Source organism: Aristolochia californica, unplaced genomic scaffold, assembly GCF_029961685.1.
Source record: "Aristolochia californica isolate CCGP_79_NKW_82.1479 unplaced genomic scaffold, dmAriCali1.0.hap1 SCAF_7, whole genome shotgun sequence".
In the NCBI taxonomy this organism is placed as follows: domain Eukaryota; kingdom Viridiplantae; phylum Streptophyta; class Magnoliopsida; order Piperales; family Aristolochiaceae; genus Aristolochia; species Aristolochia californica.
Genome location: NW_027182268.1, coordinates 33,984,995 through 34,012,308, shown reverse-complemented (window position 1 = coordinate 34,012,308; position 27,314 = coordinate 33,984,995). Strand labels below are relative to the sequence as shown.

Genomic DNA, 27,314 nt, shown 5'->3' with positions numbered 1-27,314 from the left:
ACTCAGCCCATGCATGATCTTGAAATCCTCGTCTTCTTGCACAACTGAACTTGCATGACCTCGAGTTTTCTTCTTAAAATTGGTAAATTTCCCTACAAAAACCTGATTTTTCTCATTTAAGTTCTATATATGAACAGGAAAGCTCAAGTTTCCTTTTTTGAACACCTTTTCATGAACTCAAATTGGTATGTTTCCTCAATTGGTGTCCTCTTCTCTTAGAGTTCTCTAGAGTCCACCTCGAATTGTTTCTTTGTTTTGTCAGAGTTACCTTTCGTTACTTGGGTGTAAGTAAAGCCAAGTTTCCTCTAGTAGATTTTTCCTCTTCCAAGAAGTTGTTAAAACTTGTTTTTTTTTTTTTTTTCTGTTGCTTCCCTCAAATTGGTCTTGTAAGTTATCCTCTCTCACCTACAAGATGCTCTTTTTGTCCCTCAATTTTCATTAAATTTAATGTCAATGAGTCAATTAATCAAAAAGTTTAATTATTCCATTACTTTTTTTTCTATCCATTGTATGTTTTATGATTTGCAAATGAAATAGGTAATTGGTGGAGGTCATAGGGAAAAATTTTATTACCTGCACATACCAGCAGTCACAACCACAACAAGCTCACAAACGGAAACCCTTCAATAACCCAATAGATTGGGACATCCCTCACTTCAGTCTATCCACTGCATGTTTCCCACATTAAAGTTTGTTTTTAATTTCAATCGTGAAATGTGTCATTTGAGTAAACACAATCGAAGTACCTACTCTCCTCAATTTTAAATTAAGGGTGTTACCCCTTTTTCTTTAGTTTATACTGATGTATAGAGACCATTCAATGTCTCTAATATTTCTTAGTCAAAATACTTTTTTATCTTTGTTGATTGACTATGCTAGAGCAACATGGTTATTTGTGATGAAAGATAGGTTTGGAAGTTCCCCTATTTTTAAATCTTTACTCAATTCAATTCTAAATTGAAAGTTCTTCAATTTGACAAGGCAAAGGAATATATGTATAGTGAGTTTCAATCTTTTTACAATGAGCATGGTATTATTCATCAAAGCTCTTAAGTTTACACTCTACAAACATAATAGAGTGGTTGAAAGGAAAATCAGACACCTACTTGATCTTGTCAGGCCCCAGTATACGAATGTACTCACTTTTATTAGCCTCATGCGGTTCTTACACCTTGCTTTTACATCAACCTGTTGCCCTTCTTACTCCTCATGAACAAGTCACCATACTCTATGTTGTTTCCTAATAAGAACTATTGTACCCTTCCTTTGAAAGTTTTTAGCTACATCTATTTTTTTAATGACACATCTCCACATACTACCAACTAAATGTATTTTTTTGGGATACTCTCGCACTCAAAAAGGATATATTTGTTACAATTGTTCCTTATTAAAATTTTTGTGTTAAGAAATATGACTTTTCTTGAAGACCAACCATTTTAGCCACTGGGCGTTGCCTTACCTAGGCTCTCTCCCCTTTCACAGAGTTTCCTTAGCTAATTGTTCCCTTAGAGAATCCACTTTGTTTTTTCAATGACAATAGTCATCTACAACTACCTATGGCATCGACTAACACTTCTCTTGTGGAGTCTACAAATCCTATTGAGGTATTTTCTCCTTCTCCTTCTACTCCTATTATCTTTGACCTCCGTTTGATACCTGATTGATTACTATTGGTAAGGAACCATGGTCTTGCTCTAGACCATCTACATCTTACCCTATGTCTAACTTTTTATCCACTCATCTGTTGTCTTATACTTGTTGTATATTTTCTCTCTCTTTCTTCTACTCCTCTTCTTAGGTCTTATGAGAAGGCCTTTCAACATCTAGGATGTAGATATTGTGTTATATTTCATTTTTCCTTTGTTTATAGGGCTCATTTTCAGGTGTTATATGTTGCGTCTCACGACATCAAAGCATTGTTTAGGAGAATCCAAGCATACATGAAACTGTCTAACTTGGACATGACTAAGTTGGACATTAAGAAAGCCCTTGAAGCTGATCCAAATAGTAGGTTAGTTTGTATGCTGCAAATTATCATTGTGAATCACCGTGATTTGCAACTAGAATGTATTGTTATCATGCCTGTCACAAATTAAAAAAATGGTCAGTTGGATCCCTCCCCTAGGCGATGAATACACACCTTTGGTGGAAGTTTCTTTTGTAATCCTGGTTAGGTTGTGTTGTGATTAGAGGTCATCATGGACATATTCTCTTGAAGCAGATGTCAAACTATGCTTCATGGTTGTGGATTGAGGACGACCATTTTGATCTGCCTTCTATTGTTGAATGGGATTTTATGCTTGTTATTGACTAGACGCAGAAGTCTCTTGACCATTCTTGGAGGTTGTAGTAATATCTTTGTTGAGGCTTAAGATATCTCCCAATTTCTTAACATATAGACTCTCTATTTGGCAGATTATAGATGATTCCCTCAGCCAATGAGGGCACGTGTCGTCAATGTCATGTGTATGGGCACAACATGCCCCTTTAGTTCTTTAGTTGTTTCCTTGGTTGATGTTTAATTGCCCTCCCACCTTTCTATCATTTTTGTTTGCTTGTTCAAAAGACATCATAGTCTACAAAAACAAACGAATTCTTCTACTTATCTAATGTGATATCCCAGCTAGATGGATACTTCTATTAAGGACCACATTTGTGAACAATTATAACCTTTTGAAAAAAAACAATTATTATTTGGCAGTACCATCTAAATATTATCTTTCAAATAAAGAATAAAAAGTCTTATCTCCAACATGTAAGTTTGTTATAGTCGAATGCATAATATTGTTCTTGGAAACTGTATGTGCATTGATAGAACTATAAAAAATTATCTTCAAGTAGTTGACCTAAAAGGGCATTATTTTAGTATCTTATGGAACGTATAATATTTGTTTGTGACTCTAATTATTAATGAGAGTAATAGATTTGATGTGGGCTTGTGTGGTAGATAATGATCAAGGACCAACTTGCAAATTACATGCTGCATTAAATCTTGAAACTTGCAGCGATAAGCAGCCAGAGGTCTTGCTTACTCGCATAAGAGTACTCCATTTGTTGCACAAGTATACATAGGGGAAACACATTGTTTCTTGGGTCAAACTATTGCTTAATGAAGGTAAAGTATATGCTTGATTAGATGCAGCTATTGTACGCTTTTTTGAATTTATATTGAATTGATTTTTGTTCCTGAGTCTTCCCAAGGCCAAACAATATGCTCAAATTTCTATTTATTGTTTCAATATAGTGTATAATATTTGTTCTTGTATCTTGCATTAAAAATATTTTTTTTTTGTTCTTTTACTAAAAGAAAAATATAATGGCATTTTGTTTAGTAATCATTGCCTCAGAATTGTTAAGGAGTGCATACAGGCCATTGGTTTCGTATTGTGCTCAGTTGATAACAGTGTATTTTAAAAGCCTTTTACCAGTCACAAGGAGAAATTTGGATAAGGGACATGCCACCGTACAGTTGAGACTTGTAAGTTTGGTAGCAATAGTCTTGAAGATGAAGGTATGATCCTGCTTCTTTCATGGTTTACCAATATTGTAAAGCTAGTAAACGTGTGTTTATAAGAAATGCTTGGAATAGTCCGTTATGTGCATAATGTTTAGAACTAGTAGCATATTTCAGATTCCTTTGTTATGAAGCTTGCGTTTTTAGGTATGTAGGGTAAGACGTGGTTGTTGAATGTTGTTGATTATTTTCCTAAATACTTAAAAATTTGGTTTGTTATGACATGATCTCTTTTTGATACTCCGTAATCTATTGTGTGGAGTAGCTTCCTCGTTAGAGGTTTTTGTTTGGAATTTTGGGTCGCAATGACATGGGGTCATCTGAAATCTTTGGACTTGCTGGCACACAAACTTTCTCTCTGCTATAATTTATGAAGTTTGAAAAGATAATGTGTCTTTCCAGAAACGACTAGTCAACACTTTTGATTCCATGGATGACATAAATGCTTGATTTCAGTGGGAGTTGAACTACGAACAAAAAATCAAACCTATAGTTGCGGAAATGAATTGAAGTGTTTTAACGGTTGTCATGAACTGAATATTTTTTTATTTTGGAAACAAATTCTTGAGATTATTTGACGAGGCTGATATCCATGGGATTGACCTCGGGATTATGATGGATCATTGCAGTATCAATTCTTTTTGAGAAAGATAGGTAGCAATGATCATTTCCATACATCGGTCTTGTATTTGGGCCAGAAGTAGTGGTGGTTATACAAACATTTAGGAGCTGATAGAGTTCTTGGAAGATGGGTCTACTCTGAGGCGATCATTTGAGACGTGGACACAAACAAGAAGACTAAGTTCGCGCCTGAATCTTTCTCAAGTGACTTGATACCATGATTGATCCACCAAAATCCTAAGTTTCATTCCCATTGATAAACAACCAAGTCAAATCCCTTGGAAAGCCTTCTTAATACCTTTTAGGTTTATCTATTTTCAGATATAGCTATTAAGTACATGTTTTCTTTATTCATTTCTAAACTTACTTTGAATATATTTTACAATAATTATATTATTTTTTGCATTGACATTAACACCTTTAGTTTTACTATACATTTATGTGAACTAACATCTAGTTTTGTGCTTACTTTTGTTTAGGTGTTTTAGTTGCTAAAGCATTTTTTTTTTGTATTTTAAATACTGATATTAAATAAGCTCTCGAGTACCCAATTACATGCATCAATATTCTATCTTCATTATTTGGCCTTGTATTGACTGAATAAATGAATTAATAAATAAGAGCAGTTAACAAATTTAAAATTTAAAATATATACAAAACTTTAACAATATAATGTTACACCAAGACACATGTTTGTCTTTCAATAAAAATAACATACGATCGTAAAAATAATTATGTACACGCTAGTAATTGGATAGTATTTATAATTTAAAATATATACAAAATCAGATTACAATGTATACAAAATTGTAACAATATAATGTGAAGCCGGGAGGCCGGGAGGCCGAGAGGCTCTGCGACAAAGGCTCGGCCTCCCGTGCTCTGCGACAGAGGTCGAGAGGGAGAGGAGAGGAAGGCTGACGGGGCTGGGGGAAGAGGGAGGAGAAAAAAAACTTTGTTGAAGGATCACGGGGGGAGAGAAGGAGCAACGCATGTCGCGCACTTCAATCGATTGATTCGCAAAATAGGTATGAATCAGCTTTCCCCGATTTTTGCCTGAGCGAATGAAGTGGTGTAATCTCACTTCAATGTAATTCATCCTACACTAATGCCATTATTTAATGAACTAAGTAATGTGGGGGGAATTCATTCCACTTCATTGTGGACTGACCCCCCCCCCCCCCCCCCCCCCCCCCCCCCCCCTTAGACTTCAAATTCAAGGCAATGATTTGATTCAACTTCAACTCTTCCATGGGTGTTAGTATAGATGAGTTCAAGTGCAATGGAAAACAAATTCCAGTGTTAATGTCCCAAAATGAAAAATATGATGTAAACAAGAGAATGAGAAACTTTTTATAATATACTTAAATAAAACATATACCTAAACAGATAATTAACCAAAATAAACATGGTTACTATACTAATATGTGATTTAATGTAGTATTAAAATATATTAATATACTAACTAATGAAATACTATATTATATTAATTAATGGTTATAGTTTATTATAAAATATTATAATAATTACGTGTGACTATAATAAATTATAAAAAAATAAAGTAAAAAATAACAGAAGATGATTTTATGTAGTATTAATTAATAATATTTTTTACAAAATTAAAAATGATTAGTTTAATTAATTAAAAAATGGGATAATTAAACCAGAATAATTGATCAAATGCTTTCTTTAACAATATTTTAATTACCAGTTTTAAAATTTTAATTTAATATAGTAATAAAATTAATTAATATAATAAATAAATAAATAAATATATAAATTTATTAATAACCTAGGATAGATTATTAATAATATATATATAATTAAAAATTAAAACATGCTTGAAAATGAACTGAATTACTCGTAATAGTCCACAATTTACAGCATAAAATCACACGTTTATGCCTTGGAATATAACAATGAGTTCGTACCTTTAATATTAAAATCATCAAATTAGGGGAGGTTAATGGCTAGAAAATAGGTTTTATTAAACCAAAATAAAAATAGGCTAATTAAACCAAAATAATTGATCAAATACTTGATTTAATAATATTTTAATTACCACTATTAAATCACTAATATAATACAATATTTAAAAAATAAATATAATTAATAAATAACGTTGGTTTAATTTTTCCTAACTTAGAAAAAATTAAATCAACAACGTTGACTTCCTCACGGCACCGATATGGCAGGGACACAACGGCGGTCAAGCAGGCAACGACAATAGAGGCGGCACTCCGACGGTACACCAGAGGCAATGGTACTTCGAAAGGGAGAAGAAAGGAAGGTCGAGAGGCTTTGCGATGGAGGCTCCACCATGGCAGCTATGCGACGAAGGCCGAGAGGGAGAAAAAAAATTCGGGGGAGGAAGGCCAAGAGAGAGAAGTCGAAGGGAGTGTGAAGACTAGAGGAAGAAGAGAGCGAGAGGAAAATGAGAGTGGGAGAAAAAAAAATGAGAGTCGGAAGAAGGCCGAGAGGGAGAAGAGAGTGCAAAAAAGAAAGAAAATTCGTCGAGGAAGGAAAGACGCGCCCCAAAAATTTGCTTCAAGTGAATGATTCAAAATTTTGGGCTGAATCATGATTCCACGATTACAGCCTGAGATAATTACCTGCATTTTTTAAATGATGTTGGCGTTGGTGTACCACTAACGGCCTAATTGAATGAACTATATGATATACGTGAACTTCATTTCAACTTCATTATTGACTAACCCCCCTAAGTGCAAGTGAATTTGCAATTGGAAGTAGAGCTCAAAAGTAAACAGAATATAGAAACATGAAGGTGATGTACAAATCTGTCCATGTCAGAAACTTTGATTTTCTCATTTGATAGTTCGTGAAAGCTTTATAAATTTATTGCAAAATCTAGAATTTTGATGGGAAAGAAATTTGTAGTCAGAATGTGATATTTTTAGGGAAAAAACATTCTTCATAATTCTCATCTAGTCCTCACATTTCAAAATCACTTTGATCATAAATACCAGAAAAATTTACCCAAGAAAAAAGAAAAATGTAGCTAACAGAACTCAATGGTATACTAATCAAAGAGAGAGAATCCAAGAGAGAGAATCCCATGTCTTCGTCGCTCTCCTCTACTTTCTCTTCTTTCTTCTCTTCAGCAGGTGGAGCCTCTGGTGTTGCAACCAACACTGGAGCCTACTGGTGCTGCAACATCCCCACCTCCAATAAAGGCACCACCACCAATGATCACCTAAAAAAGGGCACTTTCGTGTAAGATGATATTTTTGGAACTAAAAAACAACTGAATTAAAACCAAGCATTCTGGATTATTGCGATTCCTAAATTGGTATCAGGTTACTCAAGAGTCCTGAATTACACTCTGAGCTTTGCTGTGATTAACAGGATTTTGCAATTGGGCAAGGACTTCTGATGAGATGCAGAACAGTCTGATTTCTGGTTCTTTCAGGTTTTTCTAATTTTTACATTGAAAATGTTTGGTTGACTAAGGTCTCCTGATTCTAAAAATGTTTACCACTGCTGTCTTCATATGTAACAGGTAGTGTGAGTACAAACTCTTGAGTTTGCCTGTGACGGTTGTTAGAGATCCATCTCTAAAGACTGAAGAATTGGGGGTACTGGCTATGTGGGCTGCGGGTTACTGCTGAAGCGATGGCAGATAAACAGAAGCGATCATTTAAGAAATAATCCAGCACATAGAGGAAAAGGGTTTCTACTGCTATATTGGGCTCTGGAAAGTTTCTCGCTCAACCAAATTATTTTGGAGAGTTCAATAGATCTGACCTCGCTTGTAAAGTGAGTTACGGGTTGATTTTTTGTGGAAGCTGGATTTCTTCTATTTTTTACATTGTTAGGTTCGAGATGAGTTCAATAGTCACAATCTTTCGCAATATTTTAGAACCTAATGTTAGACATATTTGAACCAAACACATCACCATGGAATCAGAAACAATCACGGGAGTAGGCTCACAAAAGAGGTAAAAGGATAGAACCAAAGCAGTTGATGCCCGGGGAAGAACAATTTGAAAAAAAAAAAACATTAACTGACTTGAAATACAGCGGAAGTGGGAGTGATCAAGGAAAAGGACGACTGGATGCCACCGGATGAATCGCTAGACAGAGCTGCTTGCACCAGTTTCCTCTGTAATTTGTAAGTCGTAGAAGCTGAGGCCTCTAGATCTCCAGAGTGTTGCTTTGCTGTCCATTCATCGTCCGCATTTCGACAAACAAAAGTGAACACTCCCATCTTCCTCCTTGGGTGGAGACTTGCCTACAGAAATAAAAAGCGATTCAACTGAAGGAGACGAAAGAAAGTACGAATTTATAGTCCTCGACAACAAATAAAGCCCTGAACCGAGGCCCAAATATAAGCAACTAGACTGGTCAAGCAGTTAATTTTGTAAGGGCGATCACTAACACCCATCAGAAACGGTATTTTCTCCTACCTGTTTTCAGTTTTGGATTTCTTTCTCTTTTTTTCTGTAAGAAAACATAGCCAAACCATCCAGGTCAACGAATCCACCTCTTCATGAATCAAGCTAATGTGTAAATCGAACAAAAAAACTGCAAATCTGTACAATTATTCCTAAATTTCTCCCTTCATTGACGCAAACCGAATTCAACTGGAATGTCAATTTTACGAAACGTTATCTCAACCATCCGATCATGACCAACGGTTATCCCAACTGTTCGATCAACGACTATCTTAACCATCAGATCAATGACTATCTCAGCCATCAGATCATGATCTACGACTGAGATAACCATTTCACATATTTCATCCAAATAACTTTTCATATTAGATCATATGTGTAACTAACAATATGGAATTTAAATAAAAAAGATAAAACTAATAAAAAAAATGAATGCCTTTTCAGTTTACACTTTATAATCAGCTTACATTAGTGGGAAACATATAGCAAAGAACTAAAAAGTTTTAAGAACTCGCCGGCTGCCGTCTTCTGCAAACTTATCAAAACCTAATGATTTAACTCCAAGCCAGTATCACCACTATTTCTCCTGATATAGCTTGGTACCAGACCCCTATGATAACAGCTAAACTCCAAACTCTCAAAAATAGAACTGTTTCTCTTCTGAATACCAATTTTCTGGATCATGTGATCAAGGGCTTGCAACCAACTTTGGCAGCTTTATCGATACAAAATTCTGAACTTGCCGCACTGAACTCTTCCCTTGTTTTCTCATGGTATCAACAGAAGACAAACATATCCTTATTGGATGACAACATCCTTTTTGTTGCAGGCGTTCCAACAATTCTTTCAAGCTGAAAGTTAACACAGACGTCAGCATGGGTATAACCCTAAATTCCTGATGCTTCCCATCTTTTAAGATGGTTTTCTAAATCTGAAGAGAGTGATGGTGTACGCAAAGAACAGCTACATAGAAAAAGAGAAGAAAAAGAGAAAAACTCGTACAACTGACACAGAAAATATCATACCCGGAATTTATCAAAGGGCGTGAAGAGAACAGTGCAACTCATGTCGGTTGAGTCTTCGACCATATTCAAAATCTGGAAGAGAATCAATCCACAGGCATTCAAATCTTTCAGTACCCAGCAACTTTCAAAATAAACAAGAAAAATAGGATTCTAAAAGGCTAATACCTCAGGGTAAAACTCTTTTCTCTCTGGAAGAGAGTAGATGATTAAATTCTTAACACCACGAATCTGCATTTCCATAAAAATAAAAAAATAAAAATTAATGAGCTTAACAATTTCTTGTTATTTCATAAACAGCTTTTCCTTTAATTCACAGCATATTTGAGCAGAGGAAATTACCTTATATCTGTAATAAAAGTAAGCTCTCTCAGTGTACAGCATGATCTTCTGTTTACCATGAAAAAAATTGCTCCTTGCACGCGATATATCACTTTGTTTTGTGTGGCTAGAACGAAGTAGCATACAAGAGTTTAATAACTTTTACTCTTCACTTTGTCGGTGATATGATCACTAAAGAGATGAGTAAATCATAGAATAAAAAAGCAAAGAGTGGAATCTCACTCCATGAGAGAACAGAAAGAAGTATTCTGTGCCTTCAAAAAATTTCGTAGCCTCACAAATTCAAAGTATGAGCTGATAAACAGTAAAACTCCACCCTACAAGAATTTCAAATTTATCACAAATGACATAAAAGGTAATGTACAAAATAGAATATTTGTTATAAATCAATTCGAGACAATTAAGTTATTTTACTTTTGATGGCAAATTACCTGAATTGAGTCCTTAATTTTGGGGAATACCTACGAGAAGAACAACATCAAAATCAAAATATGACCTATTATATACTTCCATTTCGAAAATTCAACTACTAAGAAAAGCCAGAAGAAACTTATGACCATATGCATAGAATACAGGGAACATGGGGTAGCAATGGCTGATTAGAGAGTTGCACATTACTCAAAAAAAAAAAAAAAAAACTAAGTACTTCCTGATTTTGAAGTACAAAGAGAAGAACTTGAACTTACATGTTCAACTTTGTAGCTAACACAAGGGAAGAAAGCCTCTTAAGAAATTGTTCTCAGAAAAAAGAAAGAGAAGTAATGGTGCTCCAACAACCAAAAATGAAAATCAATATTAATTATTCAAAACTTAGCCAATGTTACAACGGGATTCACCTATTAATAGACATTAAAACAACTATAGATTTTCTAAAATATGTTTTCTAGGACTAAACTTCTCAACTACAATTGTTTTTTTTTTAAGTGTGAAATCTTTATTAAGAGAAAACAAACAGCTAACAGGTATCAACAACAAGCTGCTGAAGATTAGCCCCCTCTTCAGGAAGATTATAGGCAAGGCCATTAGCGGATCTTCAAACATGAAACCAGGAAACATCCAGGTCACTACAAATGGTAAAAATTTGATCTAGAAGATGAACAAAACACCAAGGCCGCTATCATTCTTCGAGCACCATCCTATGACTAGAGCAGAATCACCTACAATGTATATCCTCCAGTCTTAAAATCGCTGCTAGCATAATTTTAGCCCAGATAAGAAAGATCTAAGTTCATCTCCATTTGAAACCATTGTTCTGAGAGGGCCAAAATACAAGCTTGTGAATCCTTTTCAAGTTCAGCACCAATGCATCCTGATGGCCCCAGGTTCCCAATTGAACTTGCATCCAAGTTCAATTTGAGGGAATCGAGGAGGGCAGTTCCCAAAGGACAACATCCACATGCTTGTGAAAGGATAATGCAACATAAGAGCTCCAATCTCCACTGAACAGGGGATGTCATTGAGCTCTTCCATGGGGCAAAGCCAAGGGACTTCTTGCGAGCCCACTAAGTATTGAGACATTAAAAATTGGAAGTTGGCAGGCGAGGAAGATAGATTGCAAAGTGTAGTTTGGTTCCAGATTTCTATTGTAGTTCCACAATAACCACTGAATTGTCACTTCCTAAACTGTAAAAGAAAGGATTCCAACAAAAAACTTAGATAGAAACTCTAATAATAGACTTTACCAGTTAGCCTAGTGTCTTATGTTAGCACTATTTGGTTCAACCTTCATTGTCATTCTGCTGTGCAGTCAGGGTGATAAATACAGGGGCATGTATGTCTTTTTTGTATGATGATAACTTAAGTGAATTTATAAGAAAACTTCGGGTCTGGATTCAGCCACAACGAGAGCTGCTCCTCAACGCAGACTCTTCTAACTCTCCTTTCCCTTCTTTTCTATCTTTCTCTATTTCTCCATATTTTTCACTTTTCAAGAGGGACATATGATAGGGGAATCAGGACTAACAGGAAGATATTAGTCAATCAGGTTCACAGAAGCAGTAATACAAGTTGGAAAAAAATAAAGTTGACTAACAACAAAACCGCCCCAAAAAATAAATAAATAATGACCCTGAAATTACTATTAGCAGCATGCATCACACCGTCTTAGAGAGGGCATCTACAATCCCATTTACTTCCCAATACATATGCTAATAAAAGAGGTGCAAGGCCGCAGCAATTTGTGACAATCATAGATCACATGTTGAATCTTCTAGGGGATCGCATAGTTCCCTGTGAAATCACTCCAATATGCGAGTCTCCCTTGATGTCCACCTAGATTGTTCATCTTTATGTTGTTTTTTTTTCCTTTTTTTTTTGTGTGAATTTCACTGACTGACTCCTGTAGAGAAAACTAGGAATATGTGACCGGGTAATAGAGTGAAATTGAGCTAAGACAAGGTTCAAACCTGTTGGATTGAGTCTAGCTCTATCTCAAAATAACTAGTAATTTAGGAGGCTTATAACTCAACCTCATAACAACATTTTACAACGAGGGACCTTTTTCCCACTCAACACTCCCCCTTGCATCCAAGCTTACACATAACAGGCCTAAGACGTGTTCACAAACTCCGAACAAAGCAAACAGCACACAGCCTCCCGTCTCATGGAACCCACAACAGACAAATAACATAGGGAACACAAATGGGGCCTCAATCCATGCTCACATCCAGATCTGATACCACTGTTGGGATGAACCCGTTCCATCCCAAAATGACTAATCATTTAGGGGTATATTCCCCAATCTTAAAACCATTAACTTTTCTTAATATTTCTCAATATAGGACTCTTTCCCACTCAAAAAAACCATTGCAGTTCTTCCTAAAAACTACCTTTATTTATTTTTATTTTTTGAAAATGATGTATATATTAACAGAGAGAACAATACAGAAATCAGGGGAGCAAAACCCTAACAACAAGAGATAACTACCTTTATTTATTAAAAACCATTTCTTCCCAAAAGTGTAAAAAGGGGTCACAACCTCTTGATTTTTCTTTATAAATGTGTACTTGACCTTCTAGTTAGCAAGTTTTGTAAGGAAACTGTTGAGCTGGAAAAGTCCCGCATTAATAAATGTTAAGAAATGGTATTAGGTTATAATGTTGAACAATAGGCCTCCTAAGTAGCTAGTTTTTTTAGATAGAACCAAGCTCAATCAAACAATGGTATCAGAGCTCGATGCTAGTGTAGCCCAAGGCACAATTTGTTCTCTGTTGAGGGTATTGAAAGGGAAAAGTCCCATTCATAAATGTTAAGAAAATTTATTGACTTACAAGGTTAAGTAATAAGTTTCCTAAGTTGCTAGTCATTTTGGTAAGTAATATGGCTCAATCCAATAGGACCAACTCCAAATTAAAAGGAAATTACTATTCAAAACATGAATACTTCTTTGGCTCCCACTTATCAGTTCTCTCACTCATTCACTCCATTGCGAGCACCACTTGTCACATCTTAGACTAACAATCGTAAACCACATTTGAGTGGAGCAATACGTTTCACTAAAAGAGAATTATTGAGGCCTAAGTCTTTCACAGTCTCAAAAAATTCCAACAAAGATAAAAGCAAGAGATTAACCAAATAGTGAAGTTATTTTCACCCCAACCTAGTTTAATTGTTCTTGTATAATTGTTTCTCTTGTTTTTCTAAATGAACTTTGCCTAAGAGAGTAAGAGACACAAGAATGGAGTATATATGAAAAAACCAAAGGAAAGCAACAAATTGACTAAGCCCATCGCAATGGGATAGAACACCCCACAACAAGAAATTGAGAGCTTCAAACCTGATAAAAAATATCTCCCATTTGACTAGGCAAACTTCTAAGAAATAGTTATATAAGCATGTAATATGGAACAAGCAGTATATTTAGGACATATAGAAGTTAAAATATAAACATTAAGATAATATCATTTCACCTTCTTTGCAAAAAAATCAAAGCGGGCATCATCAGCCCCAGTAACTGAAGCAGCATCAAATCTTTCATAAGCCTGCAAATAACCCATAAAAAGATTACTTACTCAACATCAAATACAACTCACAATAAATCGTGTTAAAGAAGCAAAAGAACATAATAAACGCAACATGGCAAGAGCTTGCCTAACATTCTGAATTGGTTAAAAGAAAAAAGCTTCACACAAACAACTCAAGAAAAACTGTTTCACATTATAAACAACAAAGATCTCCCTCCCTGGACAGTTTTTAGCTGAAAAGTATTGATAAGAAAGGTTAAATTGTAAGATATAGGCACGAAGGTTGCTGGTCTGCTGGAGATTGGTGTTTGGAGTATTCTCCACTGATACATGTCAAAAAGAAAGGCAAAGCATTACCATACCTACTATTAGAGCCATTCCCAAGGGAGATGACTTTATTATTGTAGACACAAATTTGATCACTAAATCCGAACCTTGATCAAGGGTCTAGAACTCAAGATGTGATTAGACATAAAAATCGTAAGGTCCAACCAAAGTGGAACTCCTGTCAAGGTCAAATGACTTGACCTACATTATGAGGCTTGACCTATACTAATTAGAGGTTTGAAGTCAACCGACAAATCCAAGGGAGCCACTTACTCCTCGGTTTTCCTAGTATCTTCTTCACATGTTCTCCTCCTCTCCTATTTTCTGTTCTAGTTTTCTTCTCCTTCTCCACCACAACAAGCCCAGTCAAGGAATGAAACCCTAGAATCTAACATGGTATTAAAGCAGGCTTTCCATGGTTTCAAATAAGTTGCTCTAAATCTCAACTACAAGCTAGAATGGAGGACAACAAGAGGCGGCATGAATGCCAGAAAGCAGCATTCAAATTCCAGCCACACCCTAGCCAGAAAAGTACCAGTAAGATCTCTTTTTTTTCTCAGAAAAATTCCAGAATTTAGTCGAGTTTAAAAGGCATAACATTCAGTCTTCTATATGCATGTTTATTCTTGATAAGCTAGGATTACAGAACATCGAATCCTAGCTTTTTCAGTCTAAACTCTTCATTACATCAAAGTCTGTTTTTTTCAGGATTGTTAATGCCTTGTAGGAGTTAGAAGACTTCTTTTCTTAGTTGAATTTAAACTTACAGCCTCGTGCTCCTATAGCCAGTTTTTGTTGCTTGAAACCCTAAATTAGGGTTTGGTTTTATTCCTTACTTAAGTCTCTGATTGCTGCAATACTTTTTACATGTTTATTATATATATTTTCATGGCTGTTCTCTTTTAAAAATCGTTGTGGTTTGAAACCTGTCCACACATGAATTAAAACAACTCATGCATGAAATGCACGTCAAGTTTTTCATGCAAGAGTATTGTTGCAATACTGATACAAGATCTTGCCTTCTAGCTCATACAAGTTGGCATTTTTGGTTGCAGTTGGCCACATCTTTTGTATTCATAAGTTGCTTCAAGTGTTTTAGGATTCAAATTTTCTGGTTTTTTAGCCAACCATGGCAGAGTTTAAACAAATCCTTGAGTTTAGTCTCTTAACTCAGCAAGCATACCAATGGCCGTTTGGTCTAGTGGTATCCTTCTTACATTAGGTGTGTCAGCCGGTTAAACATTTTTTTATTCCTAGAGATCTGGCTGGACACCTGACTAAGCCTCCTCCGTCTACTAATGAGAAGACACCTCCTACCAAAAGTGGCTAAAAGAGGAAATACTTGTCATAAGCTGGTTAATTAATAGCATGGAAGAGTTGGTTGCTAATGGCCAGCTGGGAGTCACCGACTCTACCACTACAAAACTCTCCGGATTACTCAACAGGCTTCAGGTCCTCCAGGGCCATCTTGTGGGCCCCCTCATTGAAAGCGACTCCAAGATTGTCATTGAGTGGCGCAAAGGCAAACAATCCTCTCAGGCGGCATTCGGACATTTACTTTGAAATATGTAATATAACTTCTCTTTTGAACTGTACTTGGAATCACATCCCTAGGTCTGCCAATCACTTGGCAGATACTCAGGCTAAGTTGGGTGTTTCACTCCAACACCTTGTTTTGGAGGAAGGCCCACTTAGTAAGATTTGTATATTTATCTCCCTCTTTTATAAAATTTTTACATCCTTCATAAAAAATAAAAAATAAAATGTGGTTTCAGTGGACATGCCCAAAAATATTGGGAAACTTATGCTAATAAGTAGACTACAATTTCTCCTAATCATAGAATTAGTTAATAAACTCCAACATACATACCTACAAGAGTATTTGAACTCTTCACCTCCAAGGGAATAAGATTTTTAAACAACAGAGATTAAGGTGAAAAAAAGAAAAGACACGCACAGAAAGAGATTAGTAGTTGCGGTTTCAAAGAAGAAGATAACTTCTAACATAACTTCTAACATAGCAAGGATTTCTAAATCTCAAATTAGCTATGGAGCTATTCTGGAGTGGGTCATAATGTAATTATGAAGCCACTATGAGTGACTTACACATATCTACAGATTACAAGAACCGAATACATGACAATTGCTAATGCCTAAAGGAAAGATGGGTCATAATGTAATTATGAAGCCACTGTGAGTGACTTACACATATCTACACATTACAAGAACTGAATACATGACAATTGCTAATGCCAAAAGGAAAAAATCTCTTTCTATGTCTGTATTCATAAGCTTTGATGAGTGCACTCTATTTCATCACCTACACCACTCAAATCTTAACAAAAATAAAAACAGATGCAGGGCAAATTTTTGAGGCGTTACATTTTTACAAGAGGAACAAAAACTCAAGACTAAATCCCAAGGACACAATTGACATGATAAACCATATGTACGACAACTAGATCTGTGTAATGACAAGTTCATTAGTCAGCTAATACCAACAAAAAGGAAATGAGAACATAATGACAAATGAATCAAAGCCAATCTGTGATTTTGAAGGTTTTTACTCAATAATCTGAATCAGCATATGTATGGATATGTTACCTGCCTAACTTGAAATAAAACTTTATGAAGAACACCTTTATATTCTGATACCAACTTCATCTGAGAGACAGAAAAAAGTTAAAGATCATGACTGAAAAGTTATGGTATAATTCATCAGTGCCATACCTTCCCATGGTAGTTAACACAACGCTGATTGAACAGAGCATTCATTTCTGAGAAAGAATGGCATATGAAAACAAGACAAGAAAAAAAAAACAAGATCAATACCCACTGTTAAAAGAACATAAAGCAACACTAACATAAGCAAGTTCTTAGTAATTTCATATTTATTGTCAGTAAATTTTGCATTCACTTTCACAATTTGCAATGTCTAGTGAGGCCTACAACTGCAACTTCCATAATCTATACAACAAAATTTATAGATCGAACAGGCATAGCAGACAGCATATCAGAGAACTTCAAAGAGAAAAGTATAGAATGGTTATTACACAATGGTCCCTCAAATTTTAACAATGAATGGATCTGGTTCGTTGATAAAACATTCAAAATTCTTGGGCCACTTTAAACACATGAATTAGTATATGAAAACATTTTTTAATAGGAATACCTGAAGACATATGAGTCATATAATGCTACCAAGAAATAGTCTTATACCTGGATTAGGAAAGAAACCCAACAGTATTGTCTGGCGATAAAACTTAGCATTTCCATCCAAGTACCTGACATGACGAAAGTCAGAAGCATTTCTATGAAAAAAGAAGACAGCTTTTGCAATATAATAATGGTTGTTCTGCTTGTGACAGCTTCTCTTTGAAACAAAAATAGAAGATGATACTGTAACAGATACCAGGATTGAAACTGAACCTTTAAAACTATTGCTTGATATATTTTTTCAAAACTTCAAATTACTTTGCATTAAAATTACAGGCATAGCAACGGTTTTCAAATTGACAATAAGGTTGTGAAATAGCATCTCATTTTTTTTTTTAAAATGGCAGTGAAACATATTCCGAAATCAATTTTACAGAGAATGGCTCTGCATACAGAAAAAACACTGAATTTTCAAAAGAGTAGGCAGAGTTTGCTCATTCAACTACATCCCCCCCCCCCCCCAAAAAAAAAAAAAAAAAAAAAACTTCTGGAGTTAATGATTAGGTATTATCTTACATTCAGTTCATGGTACACAAGAGTATTCACAGGGGAATTCATATTTTTCTCTTTACTGCCCTGCCCTGCATTATTGGTCTCTGAGATGGAGGCAATGAAAAGAAAATGACTTTTGTGTGGTTTATCAGAAAGGGTCCGGATATCACCTTGTAAATTGGGATAAAGTTTGCTCCCCAAGGTCTATTCCCCACAATGCATCCTCCCTTTGGCATGAAATATGAGCCAGTCTTATCTTTTTCAAAATCAGTAAGGTTTTGGGTTTGTGATGGTGGGTGACTCGGTTAGAATTTTGGAGAATCAGCCATTTGCTCTCAATTTTCCCCTGGTTTTCAGTGCTGTCCATGAGCTGGATATATCAGTTAGTGCATTGAGATTGCTCATATGAAAGGTAGTTAGAACCTCAACCAAGTAAGAGGTACCCAAAATGATAATGACAGTATCGGAAAGACAAACTATTTTGGACTGCTGACTAGAGAAGCAAGTTCTTGGTATCCTGTACCTATGCCTTTATCATTAACGATACTGTCAGTGACTCGTGTACTCCCACCTTATCCGGGCAATTCATTGGGCCTCTAATGTAGTACATGGCTCACTTGTGGAAGAAGAAAGTCATCCAGAAAAAATGAAGATATATAAAAGAATGAAGAAGATGTTAAATAAGTGATATGGAATAATCTTACGTGACTCCTATGACAAGTAATCTCACAATCACGGAATTAATGTAGCGGAGTTTTTTATGAGTCTCGTGGCAAGAAGTCTCACACAAAAAAAAATAAAAAATGTCCTACCAGTTATCTATTTATGCAATAGTTGTTTATTTGTTTTAGGTCTTATCTTTAAGTGTTATACTTTGGGTATAATTATGTTAAGTTGTGGAGCCTATTTAACGCCTTACGCTGAATTGGTCGCAGAGCCCCTATCCGATTTACGATATATTGACTGTTGTTTCATTATGGGCAGTTAGAGAATTTCACTCTTGTAATGCGGTTGCCCTAGCTTTCTTTTTAAATTGGGGGACACCGCTATTAGTGTTTTATGATCTTAATTTGAGGAGTATCTTGAGTTGCAGCCCGAGAGGTTAGAGAGAAACACCTGTAAGTGTGCGATTTCTCTTGTAAACTATTTCATCTTCATAGTGGATTACTGCAGCAGCGGAAGACAGGACATAGTCTCACCTTGAGGCGAACCTGTATAAATCTTGTTGTGCTTTTTCTTGCTTGATTTTCCCTTCATCCGCGTTTATTAGTATTGCTCCCGTTAGTTTGGAATTAGGGCGTCTAATTCCTAAAAAATTAGGACTTGGGTAGCTTACTTTTACTCTTTTTTTATTTGTTTTCTTTATTATAAATAGAGTACCAATGTACTCATTCTACACATCCAACAAATGCAATTTCTCCTTTAAAATTTAAACATGATATAGAGTAGGTAGACTAGGGTCTATGAGTTGCTCCCAACTCATAGAAATGGATTTGAGTTGTCAATCCCTTTTATTTGAGTTCCTTGATTTGAGCTCCCAACTGTCTGCCATCTTCTCAATTTGAGGATCCTGGAAAAAGTGACTTGCATCTTTCTCCATTTGTTTCATTTGACTCTTATCTGGGTCTTTTAAAGAGTTATCTCTATCATTGTCTTCGTGTACAATTCTTTCCTCGGAGCAAGAAGCATTATCTCTTGTATGGAAGCAAGCTATGAATCTAGCGATTCTGATTGACCAAGGAACATAGATGTTATGTGATTTGCCTCATTGTGCTGCAATTGAAGGTTGTTGTTGGCTATATATGGTGAAGTATACAGCTGAAGGATTTATTGAAAGTTGTAAAGCCTGCCTTGTTGCTCAAGGATATACCCAAACCTATGGTGTTGATGTGTTTAAGACTTTTTCTCCTGTAGCATGATTGTCTTCTATCAAATTCTTGATTCAGTGGCAGTGACCAAGGGATGGCTTCTATTTCAATTAGATATTAAAAATGCTTCTTACATGAATACATGGATGAAGAAGTCTATATAGAGCAACCTCTTGGGCATGTTGCTCAGGGTAGACTAAAAAGATGTGTATATTAAAAAAGGCAATTTATGGTCCCAAGTAGAGTCTCAGAACATGGTTTGACAAATTTAGTAAAATAATTATGCCATTGGGTTTTTCTAGAAGTCATTGTGACCACTTTTTGTTCATATTAAAAGACAAACTGGTATTGTGCTACTACTTGTCTATGTGGATGATATAGTATTATTAGGCAGTGATACAAGGAATTGAAGAGGTAAAAGTACATCTTGCAAGACACTCCAAACTAAAGACTTAGGGTCACAGAAGTACTTTTTGGGGATTGGGGTTGCCAAAAGTAAAGTTGGGATTATTTTGGCACAGAGGTAATACGTGACAGATATGCTATAAGAATATAGCTAACTAGGAGTAACTGCAAAGACTCCAATGGAAGTAAATCATAATCTCCATGAATATATGTACATAAGGCTAACAGGTAAGCTAATTTATGCTACTATTACGCATCTAGATATATCATTTGTGGTGATTATGGTCAACAAGTTTATGGAGTGTCCTCGAAAGGTTAATTTGGAAGTAGCTCAGAATATTATGATACCAAAAGGGGCACCAGGAAAAATTCTGCTATATAAACTCCATGATTGCTTGAAACTTGAGGTATATTCAGAAGCAGATCATGCGGGAGGAAAACTAGATTAAAAATCTACTACTGGCTATTGTGTTTTTTATGGTGGCAACTTAGTTGGAAAAGTAAGAAAAAAATGCAATGGTCCATTCCAAAGCAAAAGCTGAATACAAAGTTATAGCTCGTCCAGTCAGTGAGCTGATGTGGGTCAAATCCATGTTGCAAGAGTTGGAGTTTTCTGAACATATAGGCCATGACTATGAATTGTGATAATCAGGAAACAAATTTTATTGCTAACCCTATATTTAATGATCACGAAGCATGTCAAAGTAGACTGTCACTTCATTCGTGATACAATAATGAGTGGAGCAGAGGTAAATCCTCATGTTCAGTCAACTAATCAGATTGGTGATATTTTCACCGAAGCCTTGGGGAAGAAAGAATTTGGAATCTTTTATAATAAACTAAGGCATCTTGACATACGCTCTAGCTCGAGGAAGGTGTTAAAATATATGAGGGTATTTTGGTTTTTTACCTTTCTGGAATGTACCTCATAAAATAGCAGCAATCTAAGTGTCATGTTAGGAGCATTAGCTTCAAATTTGATAGAATTCTGAATAGTATTCTAGGAGTTAAGGTTTTAAGCTGTGAGGAGCATTTTTGTAACTTTGCTAAGCCAGTAAACTCAACTGGAATATAACGGAAAAGGAAGCCTTGATTTCTGCCCTATAGGAGTGCAGTTCCATGCACTCTTCTTTTCCCTCTCTCTCTATTTGTCACTCTTTTCTCTCCTTTTCTCCCTAATGCTCATCTTTTTACACTTTTATGTACTCATTTGTATTTTATGCACTCTTTTTCTTTAATAAAATTTACATCCACCTCAAAAAAGTTAAAAAAATTAAAAAGAATAGTCTACTCAGCCTAGCATCACGAGGTAGAAAGACAGGTTCAACTTGATTACAACTCTCCTCAAAATGTAGTTCCTCCATAAATGTTAAACTAAATCACAGCATGATACAACAAGCATTCAAGTAGATGAAGAAGACAAGGATGGCCATCTGATTATCAACAGTAATCAACTTTCTTTATGGCAGGTCATGGATGAAGACAAGGATGGCCAATACTCTCAACCAGTTCATTCTTAACTCCTTATTACAAATCCCTTGTCAGCAACAACCCAAACAAAAGCACAAGCACAGGCCAATCAATAGGTAACCAAATTAGGTCGATGAACATGGTTTTTGCACTAATATGGCAGCTGCCGAGTGATTTGGCAAACATCATCCATTAGATGGGTTAATCCCATCACACGTAGGCTGGCAATTTTTACCTGGTTGCCTATTTTAAGTTCTACCCATCCATTTATACAAGGATATGGAACAAAAAAATTTACTCATGTAAGGTTTTACCTACAGGTCCACACATCATCATACCCAGATAAAGAAAAGGGAATTTTTTAATTATAAAACCCTCCCTATGTAAGTGTAAGTAAAGAACCCTCTTTACATAATGGATAATTTAATTTAGTTAACAATTTTTAAATATTTTATATTATTTTATATTATTTTATAGATTTTTATAGGTTTTATTATGATTTATTTATTACCTTTTAAATTTACCCATTTACCAAGTCACTGCAGGTAATTGGATAAATAAACGGGTGGCGTAACACCCTTACCTTTTCAAAAAGAAGTGGATAATAAAATAGACATCCAGTAAATGAAGCTACCTTCTCCGATTCTTTCCCATTTACAGCTGTAGCTGCATGAGAAATCCACTGCTTATCCATAGACATGAAATGCATGTTTGGCTAAGTAGGGTCAGAAAGAACCCTAGATGTACTTTCCATATTGCCATGGATGTCTTCATGTCGCATGATCCCTTAGAGTTACACCTATAAATCCCCAATCTTAGCTACCATGCCTCCCCCTTCTCATCAGACAGGAGACCCATCTTCTATTATAGTGACAAGACAGAGGGAAATGAGTCCACCCACCTCCTTTGTCTTTCTAATGATGTTTTATTTTATTTTTAAAAATTATAAAAAATGACATCAACTGGACCCGGTCACCTCTCTGCGTTGGTTTTTACAACACTAGATAGAAATACCTTAGGCCCAAATCATGCAATTCCATGATTTTAGAAAAAGACACGGTACCATACCTAAATCTATAGTAAGGAAACCCAGTCACCTTTTAATGAAATTAAAGTCTTCCAATAGGAGCAGGTCTACCCTTAGGAAACATATGTTATTGCACAAACTATCTTAATACTTTAATATAGCTTACTTAACACTTACCAATTTCTTATGCGCATAATATCCGTTCCATGCTGTTTTATTGGTATATGATTCAGTTGTTCAACCACTGTATCCAAATGAGACCAATTCTGCAAGATGTTTGACAAGAACAACATAAATTTATCTCAGCAACTTTATAAAAGATAATAATTTTATCTTAGTAACTAGATCAAAGAAAAAATTAATAAATAAATAGCGTCATACCTGCATGCCCACTACATCTGCATGATCAATTATCAAGATCTATGCAAGATAAGGAACAAATTTTATTAGAGGCAGATATAACACCTCAACTAACTGAGAACATTGAAACCCATTCTAAACCTTTGCCATAATATTAAAATGTTTAAAATTTATTACCTCTATTGAGGAGAGATAGTCAACATCTTTCTCTTTCTCTACTTTAGCCTCTCCCATTTTCTAATCACAGTAAAAACTGAAGTTAAGATTATCACAATTTTTTTCACCAAAGTAAATATAGAAGACACAAATGCTTATACGTCCATATACAAATATTCTGTCATTTCACAATATGAGAAGCACATATTATAAGTTATTTAGGTGGGATTCAAAGACCAAAAGCTAAGAAGAATGATGTCTTTGTTTTTCTTGTTTCCATTCTGAACACTTGATGAAATTATGATATTTAAGCTTCACAAAGTAGGCAGAGGGAAGTTTAAAGTACTCACAGTAATTAATGCAAAAGGGGAAGCTACAATCAGGTCAGAGGAGTAGAAATCGCTAAACAGTTTTATGTTTCCCCTGCAATCAGAAAATGAGAGGTAAGTCCTAAGTTTCTTAACTATCCTGGAAGAACAAACTATTTAAAGATTGCAAACTACAATGAATGCAAGGAAGAAAATTTTAAATGTGAGAGACCAACTCCATGACCAGTTCAATAGTGAAAAATAGGTACTGTTTACTAAGTGACTAACAAAATATATTAGCCTCTTAAGAGGATTTTCTCCACTAAGTACCGGAACACTCGTATATATCTCGGTCAACTGATACTAGATACCTTCATCTTTAAGGCTTAGTCTATGTCAGTCATAGTTGTGCAACAGGAACTCCAACTTTTGCAAAAGCAGCTAGAATGTTTAATCTACGTCTTGTTTAACCTCCTGATTGTATTCTCATGCGTTCGAACTTTGGAATGAAAAGCGCACTTTTTCCAAAAAAAAAAAATTAATCTCCAGCCAGGTCTTTAGATAAATGAATGCCCACAAAACTAAACTATTAACTTCTCTTTCTATTTTTCAATGTAGGACTTTTTCTCATTCAACACTCCCCCCACATCCTGGCTTTACACACTACGGGTTTGAGATGTAGGCACAAAGCCTCGATGGCGCACACACACTCTCCTACTTCATGGAGGTCACAACACAACATAGAGATAAACTAGGGAGCACAAATTAGTACTTGGCCAGTACACACAACTTGCCTCTGATAACACTATTTTTTTTTGGGGTTCCTCCCAAAATGACTAGCCGCTTAGGAATTTATTGCTTGACCTTATAACTCATTAACTTTTCTTCCCATTTTTCAATGTGGGACTTACTTTCTCAAAATAAAAATGTGGGACTTACTCAACAATTACCATGCATGACAAGAAGCATGAGACTTAGATATTAAAAAATGAATGAAAAGAAACCAAAAAGAGAAGAAATGTACTAGTTGAAACATCTTGTTTAAATTTTAAAATAAATATATCCTCACTTCGTAAACTTGATTCCAAGCATAAAGTGATCGTCATTATTCCCGCTGAAAAGAGCTTCATGGTCTGCAGGTTTTAGGGTTTTAAGAGACTTCAAAATTTCACTGCTGCCATCTTCATCTTCCTCCACTCCAAACTCAGTGATAAAACGATCTAAATGCTCTACATTAGCCTGAAAAACATATACATAAAAACAATAAATACAAAGAGCCAAATCACCTTTCAGTGCAGCCATTTTTTTCTTCAACTAGACATGCATTAACAATATTTCAGAACTCTAACATGCTCATCGCTCCAAGGCACTTGTGTGCTCTAACCTAATTCAAACATAACAACTACGCAAAATAAACATCACAGCCAACAGCAATTCTGATGAGATCATCATTTTTAAGCAATAATTTTCATCTCATCTCTTCAGTTCAACAATACTTTAATTTTGGGGATTTGGCCTTTGGCTAAAAGGCCGCATGGGGAGCTTCTAGTCTCACTAGAGTATCAACTTTAATAAATAAATAATATTACTTTATTTTAGTGGATGAGCCTTTGGCTCAAACGCCACATGGGAAGCTTCTAATATGAGGTCTTGGGTTCAATCTCCCCAGAGTATGGAGATCAACATTTGAAAAAAAAAGGCACTTGAGACTGTTTGCCATGCTGTAGCAAACACACAGAAGCTTGAAAGTATAACGCTATATAGCTCAAGAGATGGGACAGTAGCACAAGAATTAAAAAGCATAGTTTTTTTATGGGTAGAAGTTCCACAACTCTGTCACTGAACATGTGATCCACTCTGTTCTCATAGATTAAGAGAATTGTCCGTGGGAAAATAATCTCACATGGGTTTGGGTCGGGGAAAAAAACATTTTTTATCAGTTGGGGAGAAGCCTCTGAGCTTATTCTAGTCATTCTGAGATAAACTAAACGTAGTATCAAAACGAATCTAAACCCATTTGTTGCTATACGATGGCCCATCTATATCTTTATTTATGTCATGGTCAGGTTATCCATACAGACCTAGATGTGAGGGAGTATTAGTAGGGAAGAAAGTCTTATATTCTGTGTGGCCAACTCAGATTCCAATTTTTGAATAGAACTGCTTTCATGAACTCAGGTTACATTTTTTCAAAAGTTTAAAAACATAAAGAGAAAGATAAATCATACTCTGTGTGATAAAGGGGCTAGCTGTATCAGCCTCGTAACAACACGCAAAGCAATGCTTCTAAGTGGCAACAAGATCAAGACCTGCAGAATATACAAGAAATATATGAAAATCAGTGTTACACAATAATCTAGACCAAAGTCATAAAACTCAGACCGACTGTTGAAACTAATCTGATTGTTTGGTGCAAAGAATTCTGTAAGACCAAAAATAAGTCAAAACCTGGTTGACCAAGCCAGGCTTGCCCATTTAACAGGTGAATTGGCAGACTCAGACAGGTCACCTGGGTTACCTGTTGCACGGGGAAATTTTCCCAGCACAACACAATGAAGGCTCCTCCCTTGTCGGCACCAAAAATGCAGGAAGGGAGGGCCACCACCACTCCCCTTGTTACCTCCCTTTGGTTTTACAATAGTATAGGCCAACCAATTCCATGATTTGAGTTTGGTAATATTTTTGTGAATGATGATTTTTAGGCAAATTGGATGGGTTTGAAAAATCTCATATCTTCAAAACGTTCTCTACAAAACATATAAGACACAAAAAACAGAAATAATATGAGGGATAGCAAAGACAATAGCTGTTTAATGTGTATGTAAATATAGCAGACCAATATACATGACATATAAAGATGATTAAGAGCCTTGAAATAACAGCTTCCAATAAATTTTGAACGATAAAGAAATAGACAGCAGACTGTCCAAAAGAATTGCTGAAAGTGACTCGACATGTACATTGTTCAGCTAGAAATAATTTTTCTACATGAGAATAAAAATAACAGCACAAAATTTCCACAGATAATAGCACCTCAGTTGAACAAGAATGAAATGTCATACGCCCTTCCCACTTGGCATGTTTTAAATATTTAAGAACGAAATGAAAACTATTTCTGGAATAATGCTGTTAAGGCACAACATTACAGAAAACCAAAGACCTTCCATCACCTCATCCAATGCTCACATGTCCCAACTTTCACAGAAAAAAAAACAAGGCAGAAAGATTAGCCAACAAGAGTCTTAGTACATCTTGTTTAGAGATACTTTTCCATTAATCCAACTATCATCTTCATAATATTCAAAAAAAAAAAAATCTTTTCTTCTCTCCTGATGTCTGGCTTTGTGATGCTTTCTATAATTGTAGGTTTTTACTTCTTTTATAGTTTCGCCGTTCTTTTTTTTTTTTTTTTTTTGAAAAATTAAAATTGAAAATAAGACTATCTAACAGAAAAGGGAAAAAAAAACTTATACACCATCATATAAGATGGCAGAATATAACCAAAGTACAAATAAAAATATTACTAACAAATTCTCAGTTTTTGGGTATTTGGCAAATTACATAACCATTCATCCAAGCTTTTATGGCTAGATTTAGCACATGCTTCAAGCACGTCCATTCTCCAGATTCAAGAAAGACATTACTTCTCAGTGCTTCCAAGTCCAACAGGAATACCTTGGGACGTGTAAATCCTTGATCAAGAAACCCATCGCCGCTAAGGAGCTCATCTTTACCATTTTCCGGATGCTTCGCCAACTTTGCGTCATTCTTTTTCACAACATCTCTAGTATGAAAAAAATGATTTAAC

At 35.4% G+C, this 27,314-nt stretch overlaps 1 protein-coding gene and 1 pseudogene across 2 annotated transcripts in view; both read right to left on the bottom strand.

Moving 5' to 3' along the window:
- Positions 1 to 7,087: 7,087 nt before the first annotated feature.
- On the bottom strand, positions 7,088 to 8,380 carry LOC137937344 (large ribosomal subunit protein P3-like; annotated as a pseudogene).
- Positions 8,381 to 8,803: 423 nt separating this feature from the next.
- Positions 8,804 to 27,314, bottom strand: part of LOC137936664 (protein NUCLEOLAR FACTOR 1-like) — a 47,985-nt gene continuing 29,474 nt past the window's right edge. For both annotated transcript variants that reach the window (XM_068781480.1, XM_068781479.1), the window contains 17 exons: positions 27,182 to 27,313; positions 25,735 to 25,815; positions 24,576 to 24,745; positions 23,549 to 23,621; positions 23,220 to 23,279; positions 23,064 to 23,102; positions 22,860 to 22,948; positions 17,424 to 17,488; positions 16,935 to 16,981; positions 16,809 to 16,868; positions 13,824 to 13,895; positions 10,346 to 10,375; positions 10,137 to 10,231; positions 9,915 to 10,020; positions 9,741 to 9,803; positions 9,576 to 9,647; positions 8,804 to 9,401 (listed from right to left, as the gene is read on the bottom strand). In XM_068781480.1, coding sequence (XP_068637581.1) covers positions 9,327 to 9,401; positions 9,576 to 9,647; positions 9,741 to 9,803; positions 9,915 to 10,020; positions 10,137 to 10,231; positions 10,346 to 10,375; positions 13,824 to 13,895; positions 16,809 to 16,868; positions 16,935 to 16,981; positions 17,424 to 17,488; positions 22,860 to 22,948; positions 23,064 to 23,102; positions 23,220 to 23,279; positions 23,549 to 23,621; positions 24,576 to 24,745; positions 25,735 to 25,815; positions 27,182 to 27,313 — 1,329 coding nt within the window. In that variant the 3' untranslated portion in view covers positions 8,804 to 9,326. The remainder of the gene's footprint in view (positions 9,402 to 9,575; positions 9,648 to 9,740; positions 9,804 to 9,914; positions 10,021 to 10,136; positions 10,232 to 10,345; positions 10,376 to 13,823; positions 13,896 to 16,808; positions 16,869 to 16,934; positions 16,982 to 17,423; positions 17,489 to 22,859; positions 22,949 to 23,063; positions 23,103 to 23,219; positions 23,280 to 23,548; positions 23,622 to 24,575; positions 24,746 to 25,734; positions 25,816 to 27,181; position 27,314) is intronic.